We start from the raw sequence: 10,093 nt of genomic DNA, 5'->3' as shown, positions 1-10,093 counted from the left end.
GGGTCCCGCCCCAGGGAGCCGTGAGGCGAGGCGGGCGGCGGCGGGCGCGGGATGCCGCGGTGAGTGCTCGGCCCGGCCCGGCCCGGCTCCGGTCCGCCGCGTCCGAGGGAGCCGCGCGGGATAGGCGGGCCCGGCCGCGCCGCCCGCTCTGCCGGGAGCGGCCCTGTTCCCGGCGGCGGCGGAGGCCCGGCGTCCTGAGGCGTCCCTCCCTCCCGCCGCGGTCGCTCCGTGCCCGCGCACTCGCCTCAGCCGGGAGGGTGCCGAGTGGCGGCTGTGGCAGCAGCCAGCGCGCTGGGCCGCGGGGCCCGGGCCGGCGGAGCCGCGGGTGGTCAGGGTCTCTGTCCGCTCCGTGCCTGGGTAAGAGAGGGCGGAGGAGCGGCCGAGGCGCCCCGCGCGGGGCCGCCTGCCTCGGTAAGCTTCCTGCGGCGGTGCTCGCCCTTGCTGGCGAGCGGTTCCGCGGGGCAGCGCAGCGCTGTGCGGTCCCTGTGCTGCAGGGCAGCGGCGGTGGGGGTTACGCCGAGACGCGCCCAAAAAGGGCTGTCTCTTACCCATATTATTTATGGGACCGGGAGTCGCGTACGTTGCCCTGAGGCCTCTTGCCTGGCATGACAAGAGGATCATTTCCACACCGTTTTGTGACCAAAGCGTCTTTATTTCATGAGTAGCTCCTGGCTCTGGCGAGGTTGACTTGCAGAGGTTACCTGAGAAACGTTGCGGCCTGTTACAACGCAGTACCGTGAGGTCAGATCTTCTGACTTGCATGGAATATGAAGGCGAGCAGAAGATTAGCTCAGCAGTGTTAACCCCGCCAGCACAGAACAGCTAGCAGGGAGCAAACCATGGCTAGACCTTGTTATCATTTGTCACCAGTGTAAATCTGGAGCAGTTTTCTTCGGGTCAGTAGAGTTGCTTTGGCTTTTCACCACAGAGCAGAGAATATGGCCCTAGAGTTTATGCTGTGTTGCCCTCCAAAGAGCAGACAGTCTTGAAGGTGGGTTAACCACAAGAAGGGACTCACCAAGTCTTACCCAGTAGCAAAATGGAAGGAAGTACTCCAAAAGTGTGGGGAGCAGATGGAATTTTTAGCAGATGGGCTTCCCGGTCTGTGCTTTAACCTGTGCCTCGTTATAAAGCATGCTGGCAGACAGACTGGGCATTTGTTGGCGTTATCGCTGTGATAAGGCGGCCAGGAAGAAAAATAAGGCCTTTCCTGCTCGTGGTTGGACGTTCCCCAGTGACTGGATCTGATGTTTGTGCAAGGGGTGCTGGAGTGGTTTTAGAGTACTGCTGTCCTCAAAGAGGAGCTTTTGATAGACCGCTCGTTAACACCAGTACCGGCTAGTGTGAAGCCGAAACTGTGTTTCCCCATTCCGAAGCTCAGCTCATCTGTTTTGGATTTTATCTTCACGTAACTTTTGTTTGAAAACAGGAATGTTTTAATACTTAATAAGGTTTTTTTCCTGATCCAAGGGTAGTTAACAAGGAAGTATTGATCATGTTATAGAAGTTCCTCTGCGCTCATAGTAAGTGAGACGCAGTGCTTGGAACAAGAGGTCCACAAAGGCTCACCCTCTGAGAAACCGCATAGAAATGGGGCTGTTTTACAGGGAATCACCTGGCAGCATGCTTTTTCTGAATGAACCCACCTGCTAGACTCATTTTTTTCCACAGGGTTTAGAAGTCATTGAGTCTGTGCAAAAATGCAAAGGAGACTTGAGTTCTGAGGATGTCAGTTGCCGTGGCAACGCCATTTCCCATGGACTTTGGTCCTGTCGTAATTGTGCTCTTTTTCTAAGGTGGTTTGGGAGTTGTGCGGTCCTCGAGGATGTTAGTGGCAGAGTTACTGGGAATCCTTCCCCTTACCAGATTGATCTAACGCTTTCCTAAAAGACACAGCTGCTCGTTGCCAGCTCTGGCCGCTGTTTCGCATGCATCACAGATGATTCAGGGGAATTTTTTGGGAACAGTCCACAGATGTCACATCTTGGCAGGGAAATATAGGAAGAGAGAAATACGACTTTAGGGAGCTAAATATGAACTGTGCTTTCTAAGCATGTAGAGATAGCTCTTTAAAACCCTAAATTATAACAGAGGAAATGTAACGCCTATGGCAAAAAGCAATTTGGGTGAAAAAAAAAGAGAAAGAAAAAAAGAAAAGTACTTGTTTGTGCTTTACTGACTTGCCAAGTTTTGGTTCAGGGTGCAGCGTTCCTCTTGCCCACGTTGCTACTCGCAGATTCCTCACACCGCACAAGAAAGCATCGTGGTGCTGTGTGGGATGCGATCTTTGCGATGAGAGAAGCAGACCCCAGGAATCAGATCCTGGGTTTAGCCAGCCCGTGTGCTGTCAGACACGTGACGCTGCGGCTTCTGCTCCAGTGTGTGTAGCGTGCTCCTTTTGTAAACTGTGAGTAGCCTTACTAGTGTCCTGATACTGCTCTGGCGTTTTCCAGAGGTCATGATCTACCAGTACGTCTCCTCCTCAGACGTAATTGGTTGGGTTCCTTCTTGGAATGGACGGTATGATCCATGGAAATATGAGAAATTCATTGTTACTTGGTTTTTTCCTAAGCTTTATCGCCCTAGATTTTTTACAGACAGAAAAGCAACTATGTGCTCTGTTTAAAAGACACTGAGCCCGCGCCTAGAAAGGGGGTTGAGCGTAATGATCCTGAACATCACCATTCTTAGCTTAAGGTGTTGAGTTCATGAACTCAGGTTGGGTGCTTGTTCTGGGTAAGCAGCGGGTAGCAGAATGTGCTTGAAAAGGGTTTCCACGAGGGTCCTTCAGGAGGGCTTGCACAGTCTGTCTGGACCTGTGGGAAGGGTGCGTCTGAAGTGCCAGCGTTTCTGAGCTTAGGCGCCAGTGAACAGTGCTGCGTGGTGAAAAAGGGGGCAGCAAACTGTGAATGTCCCTTTGGGAAAACTGGTTTGGGAGCTAAAAGTTTTGGGTTTTTTTTAAGCGAAGGGAAACATCCGTGCTTGTGTTTCTCTGGGATGCTAGTGACTCCTCCACGAGGTGCAGAGGTGTTCCCGAACTGATTCACTTCTGCTGCTTTAGAGCCAGAGATACCAGAGATTCCTTCCATCTACTGAATCTTTCATCTAAGCTAGTGGGCTGGATGGGGAACCATCTTCCCTAGTCTGGTGAGAGTGGCAAGGGACTGTGAGGAGGCCTTGTTTAGCAGATTTTCTTAGTAACTGGAATCATGTAGTCATCGCTGGAAAATTGCCCCCGCACAAAGTGTTTTTGCTAATATTAACTTTAGTTCCATCTCGGCTCAATGGAGGGAAAAACTAGAAAGTGCCATAAATTCAGCCGAGCTTGTCAAAGCTGTCAAATTACCACCTGATAAAGCTCCTACCTCCTAATGATTACAGCCATCAGCCAGAGAGGAAATGTATGCCGATGGGGCTTTCGAGTGACAGCGCCAGGGTTCAACATTGTTAGACTTTTAATGTAGTGTCATCTGGGGGCTCTTTGGCTTCAGTGGAGGGTGAAGCTCTGAGCAGAGTTATTTCTTTAAAAAAAAAAAAAAAAAAAATCCAAGGATGTAGACTAGCCTACTACCCCTCTCTTATCAGCCAGATTAATGCTGACGACTAAATTTTAGTAAAGGTCTTCTTTGGTCCCATTTGTTAGTATTAGGAGTCCATAGAGATAATGGCTTTTCACGTATAAAAGATGCTATTGATTTTCTGTTACTGTTGTCCTGAAATGTGCACAGTGTGTCTATGGAGCAGTGACAATCCTCCATCACTAGCTTTATGGGAAAAGAATGGTTATTGAATCTCTTCCCATAAAATATAATCTCTTTCTCTCTTCCAGAATTTGCCAGCCCCTGTGGGAGTCCCTCATGTTATCTCTTCGAGAAAATTGATTTTTTTTGTCTCCGCTTTGTACACTTGTGTTTAGTTTTATTTTTAATTTGGCTCATGTGATATGAAATGAAGGCTTCCCTAACATTAGGTGTGCTTTCTCAGTGTTGTATTGCTGCTTTTTCATATAGATTAACACTTTCAGAATGTTTTAAAATAAAATAAAGGTATTTGCTTGGCGCAAGTCTCTCTTCTTGTTGCTGGGGTTGTTTGTTTACTCTGGGTGAGTCATTGCCCTGCTCTTTCTTTCCAGGCAGGTCTGAGATACTGACAGCTTTTCAGCTGCTTACAGGTAAATTCGGGGTAAGTTTCTAGAGTCCACACAGGCTGATTGGTTGCGGATGAACGACACCGTAGCGGAGAACACAACTTGCAGTACTGTCTGCTCAAGGAGCAATGGTCTTTGAACTTCAACAGTGGCAAAAATACTCTGTCAAATTTGTCCTTTCCTCTGTGTAGCAAATGACTGACTATGGGACTTTTTCCTTTCAGGGAGGAAACGGCAACATGAATTCATAGATGATGAGTAGGATGCCAAAGCCAGAGATGACAGTGCTCTTGAAGAAATGCTGGGTAGAACAAAAAGGTAAAAGGAACAGCTAATTGAGTGTGTTTTGGAGCCTGTGGGACTTCATGTGGTACCTTCCCTCATGAGGCAAATGGCACACCCCCTCAAACCGTAGCTGGGTTTTCTGAATTCCCTCCTCCTCCATTTTGCATGAAGTCCCAGTGACGCCTCTCACTCCTGACCTACTCTTTCTATGCTTAGCTCTTCCCCAAAGCTGCATCATTCTGTACCTAAAACCCCCGCGAGACTCGTACTTTTGAGTGTGTCCTTGCATGCACACGTTGCAGGTCCGGCAGCCGTCTCATCCCGACCTGCAGCTCACACTGCCAAATTAGTCTAGCAATCATACCAAGTTGTCTGCTGCCATGTTTTGTGATGAGAGCAAAAAGAGAAATAAGAGGTGAACTCAACCGGTTACTTTGCAGCCAGTGCCATTCTCCTGAGGTGACGGTTCAGTGCAGCCATTGCCTGTACCGTCTCCTGACTTAAACCCGGGCAGATACACACGGTTAAAATGTTTGGAATGTATTGCAAACAAGTTGCCTCCACGAGGACTAAATTGCTTTATGCTACTCTGATGCTTTTTACTGCATTTTGTGTTAATGCTGTTGAGATGCCCAAAGGAATCACTTCTTATTGGCTCTTTCATTCTGAGAAATTATCTCTGTAACTGAGGCATGATAGTCCACTTGGGGACTTCGGGAAGTGAGAGGCAGATTTAATCACACCTGCGGAGAGCCATGCAGTAGAAGGGCCTTCGTTACACTCATCCAGTGGCAGCAGAAGTGGCTGAAGCAACTGACAAGAAGCAAGAAAATCTTCATTAATAACCTAGCTCTCCTTGGGATATTTTCATGCTTGTTTATGGAAGACTGACTTTAATACCCCAAAAGTCAAAAGCAAACATTCTCTGTGAAAATGTTCCAGGTTTGTAGTAATTATCTGCATGTTGCCCCCTGCCTCTTGGCTCTTTCTGGCAGTGAGCGTATGGGACAGAAGGGCATTTCTGTGGCAAGCAGAAGACCTTGACAGTACGAGAAGCAGGATGAGGTCTGAATGGTTGAGATATATCTAACAGTTCTATTCTGTTGGAAGCGTCATCTTCAAAACAACAATCAGGGAGGAATTTGCTATAGTGTAGGTGTTGGTGCCAGCTGTAATTTTTATGAGCTTAAACTGTTTCTAATCCAGACCTGGTCTGTCAGACAGAGCATTGTGCAGGGCAGGGTTAAGGCTTTTGAAGGTGCTAACACCACAGCCTTCCCTGAAGATCATTAGTGCAGTTTTGACGGTGTCAGAAATTATTTCTTCAGGCTGATTCATACAGCTAGGAAATCTTCTGAAAGGTCCAGCAATTCCGTATGCGCACCGGGTGTCTGGGAAGGGAGACGCTGGCTTTCTGTTGACCTTTGGCGCCTCATCATTTCCCACTAACCTGCGTTTCCTGCAGCAGTATAGCTTAAACCAGTGCGCTCGGTGTCTTTGGATCCTTTCAGCCAAGTGCGTAAAGAGCCTGTCACAGGGACAGAGCTCTGCGTTAGGGCATCGCTTTCATCTGTTGGAAGCTGTTTTCAGGACACGTAGAGCTTGCCAGAAAGCCAGCCTTTTACACTTTGAAGATGAGAAACATATAGGAATTACTTACAGATACCATTTTCCATAGACAGCCCTCTGGATTTCGTGCAGCGTTGGTGGCTGGAAGCTGGGAACCCGTAGTCCCTACCAGCTCTTCTGTCTCCGCAATCAGCCTCCAACTTGCCTCCAGTAGAACAGTTCTCTGAGAAGAAGTCAATGACTTCTGCTATGTCAGTGAGCCTATTATTTGAGCTCAATCCTATGGTTTAATTTTGCCTCTATTTAGTAAAATAATTTCCCATTGTTGCCCCATGATAAGGAGCTGCTCTGGATGCTACAGGATGTCCTAAAATCCTTGTTATGTTTAGGCCACATGATGCCACAGGGGAGGAACAACACCTTTGGTGAAAAAGTAGTAATTTGTCCTATGTCATTTGCAAAATGTAACCATGTTTGAAATATCGTATAAATAGCATATGAAGTACAGATTGTTTTTTTGAAATAGTCGTAACTTGCATAAGCTATCATACAGTTACAATATATGATGATATAATTTTTAGTTTAACAACACCAGAGTTGAGAATTCAGGCATACCTAAAATAGTAATTAGCAAATTTCTGTTGTTGTCAATCCATATTTTGGGAAATCTGATAGTTTTGTTCATTCTTTTTCTGCATATGTGTATGTTAAGGCTGTTGGTCTATTATTCAGCCATTTCTATAAACTCGGATGTAAATCTGTTATGCTCTTTGAGTTTCAAAATTCTTCACCATCAATCTGGAAAGCTTTAAGTCTGCTAAAATTGGAGTACAGTCAGTGTTGGCAAGGAGCTGTGTCCTTACGGTTGTGCCGGTTCCCCAGAGCCAGGACTTGTAGCCGTTCCCTGTTCCTCCCACTCGCTGTTCGGGGCACTGGAGCCCAGCCAGCGCAGCTCGGTGGTGGAGCACGGCACCCTGCGAGTCCGGCATCACAGCAGGCTGGGTGAAATGGCAAACGGGGAGTTGCTTTTCGGTGTTTGCTGCAGTTTCGACAAAGAGCACTATATACACGTTATTTTGCTATTTGTGCCACTAAACATTAGCTCAGGGAAGATGCGTGGTGCTATTGCTTTAAGGTGGCTAGTGGCCACTAGCTGTGCTCAGCATTGCCTCTGCCAGCTCCGGCATCGCGGCACGTGCTGTCAACTCAGCAGTGGCTGGAAAGCTCAGATAGGACCAGATTTGGCATCAGCATAATCACATCTGTGGGCGTTGTGGCTCGGATGTTGCCAACTCCTCGCTGCTTCTTCTTTCTTCCAGCACGTGGTATTTTATATGACCCTGAGGATAGACAGTTGCCTACTAGACTAGCTTGTGTTTTTTTGTTTTTTTTCCCCTCAGTCTTGTCAGCATTCAGGTTTTCAATTGCAGGGGAGCACTGGGAAATACGTATTCTATTTTGCTTGCTGTCCTGCTAACGCTTTAGCTTGCTGGAGTCGGTGAGAGATGGCAGCAGTGGGAGTCAGTGTGCTGTTAGTCATTCAGGTGACATGGTCTGATAGACAAAGTCTCGAGCTAGTAAAGGAGGATGCTTATCTAAGAGAGAGTCGCATCCAGTCGTTCAGGGTTGTGTAGCCTCACCTTACCACTTGATGCAAATTCTCTCACTCAAAGGCAGGCGGTGCTTTTCAAAGCACCTAATATTATGTTCGTGTTTAGCCTGTGTCTTGCAAGCATACAAGAAAGGAAGGTGAATCACTCGCTTGTATACTTTGATCTTAAAGTTCAGTATTATTCCTTTTCTGTAAGTGGTTTGTCAGACAAAATTTTGTAGTCGTTGTGTTTGAAGATCTCGCCCTCGATGTCAGAGGCAAGGCAGTTGGAGGAGATGCAGTTAGAATTCCTCTATCTTTGAAATATTTGATTTGGCATAGAATACTTCATGGACCCATCAATGCATTTTAGTAAGACCATAACACATATCAGTGGCTGTTACTACAGTTGTTGTTACTAGAAGGTAGGGCTCCAAGGTTTTCTGGTTTTGTTTGTGGGGTTTTTTTGGTTTTGGTTTGTTTTTTTCCCCCAAGAAATTGTGGACATTTTTGACTGGTACAGATTAGTTCCTCAGATGAGCCATGGACAACCTTTCACTGCAACTTTCGGTGTTTTAATCCAGATACTTGCTTTCAACAAACTTGGTATGAACCATACAAGCACCTTTTGTGCAGACAAACTTTCAGTATTGCTGCTGAGAACATAAGTTGAAATTTTTATGCTGTGGAAGTTACGATGTGTATCTTAATATCTGCCACATGATTTGTCTGCTTCCAACTGTACTCTTCTTAAGTAAAAATTCGCCCTTTTTGAATAAAAGCTGGCAACTGACTGGCATAAAATAAACAAGGTATTTTTAGAGACAGACAGTGTAGCTTTTCCCAGAGTAGATAGTGGATACCTACCACTAATGCACCGCTCACTTTACGGGATTAGTGTGGGTAATGAGTTGTTTATAATAGTTTAGTAAATAAGGGCTTTTGTAGAGTCAGTGCACAAGGAGGAAAATGCTAAGAAGTCCCAGTTGTGGTCTGGGATTGTTTTCCTCGGACCTGTTGGAGTGAGTCCAGAGAAGGGCCATGAAGATGATCGGGGGCTGGAGCACCTCTCCTGCGAAGACAGGCTGAGAGAGTTGGCGTTCAGCCTGGAGAAGAGGAGGCTCCGGGGAGACCTTATAGCGGCCTTCCAGCACATAAAGGGGCCTACAAGCAAGCCGGAGGGGGACTTCTTACAAGGGCAGGTAGCGATAGGACAAGGGGTGACAGCTTTAAACTGCAAGAGGGTAGATTTAGACTAGATGTAAGGAAGAAGTTCTTCACTGTGAGGGTGGTGAGGCACTGGCACAGGTTGCCCAGAGAGGCTGTGGATGCCCCATCCCTGGCAGTGTTCAAGGCCAGGTTGGACGGGGCTTTGAGCAACCCAGTCTAGTGGAAGGTGTCCCTGCCCATGGCAGGAGGAGTGGAACCAGATGATCTTTAAGGTCCCTTCCAACCCAAACCATTCTATGATTCTATGGTAATTAAACTCTTTTCAGTCCGTACAGCAATGTAACCTTTCTTTTATGCATTTTAGGGCTTGGACCATGTAAAAAGTCAAGTATGCTATCTGCGTGACTCCAAGGAAAAGACTTGGAGTAGAATTACGTACATTCTTGAAATGAAAGAGATTTGCAGCGCTTGTCAGCATGTCGCGTGGCCCAAAGCACTGACAGAGTTCAAGCACGGAGGTGTTCTTAGACTCTCTGCAAAGGAGAGGGCTCTGTCTTTCTCAGTCTGTCTCAAAGTCTTTGGTGGTGAAGTGGCTTCTGCCTGGCGCTTTCAACAGGCCTTCCACCGTGTGCAGTTTGCATAGGTTGTTTCCAAATAACCGCTACGCGCTACTAAAACCATCTTGGTTTCGTTGTTTAAGCCTGTCCCCGTACAGAAGCAAGCCACGCAGCCTGCTCCGGGCTGTTTCTGTAGCGTTAGTACTACTCCATAGCTGCTATCGTTAGAGGAACAGGCTAACAGATGCGGCTTGCCCTGTCTTTTAGGAGCGGCCGATCTGACATGTATTTACTGGTTTCCGCAGGTCGAGAGTCCCAGGCTGGTTTGCAGCTGCACGATCCACGTACAAGAGGAAAGACTGCTTGCAGAGGGGAAGGGCAGCTTGAGTCAGGTGTCTGAAAACCCCTGAGTTCAAAACGGACCTGAGGCCCAGTTCTTGTTTTAAGAAGGTACCTTTGCGTGCCCAGTGTATGCCTCAGAGTATTCACCTTCCTAATTGCTGTGACTGCTATCTGATCCGGCTTGAACTTGAAGCAGGTTCTCACCCTGTGCTCATTTCTCCTGGGTATCCAGTCAGCTGACTAATGATACTGGATTTAAACTTTTCAGATGAGAGAGGTTTGAATCTCAATGTGAGAGAGGTGTAAACCACACATTCATGTGTTGCTGGCATGAAGAACCTTAGCGTTTCAGCACCCTCCTTAATGAGAGAGAGTGTATCCTTTGTGAGGAAGGGAGCAGGACAGAGCTGTGCGGGATTCCACATGAAAGGA

General features: G+C 47.3%; 1 protein-coding gene across 2 annotated transcripts in view; it reads left to right on the top strand.

Moving 5' to 3' along the window:
* Positions 1–4,379: 4,379 nt before the first annotated feature.
* CAMTA1 (calmodulin binding transcription activator 1) overlaps positions 4,380–10,093 on the top strand; it is a 314,118-nt gene continuing 308,404 nt past the window's right edge. For both annotated transcript variants that reach the window (XM_050909538.1, XM_050909535.1), the window contains exon 1: positions 4,380–4,465. In XM_050909538.1, the coding sequence (XP_050765495.1) occupies positions 4,399–4,465 (67 nt within the window). In that variant the 5' untranslated portion in view covers positions 4,380–4,398. The remainder of the gene's footprint in view (positions 4,466–10,093) is intronic.

This window comes from Gymnogyps californianus, chromosome 21, assembly GCF_018139145.2.
Source record: "Gymnogyps californianus isolate 813 chromosome 21, ASM1813914v2, whole genome shotgun sequence".
Taxonomy (NCBI): Eukaryota; Metazoa; Chordata; class Aves; order Accipitriformes; family Cathartidae; genus Gymnogyps; species Gymnogyps californianus.
Note: the sequence above shows the minus strand (reverse complement) of the source record. Positions and strands in the feature narration are given on the sequence as shown.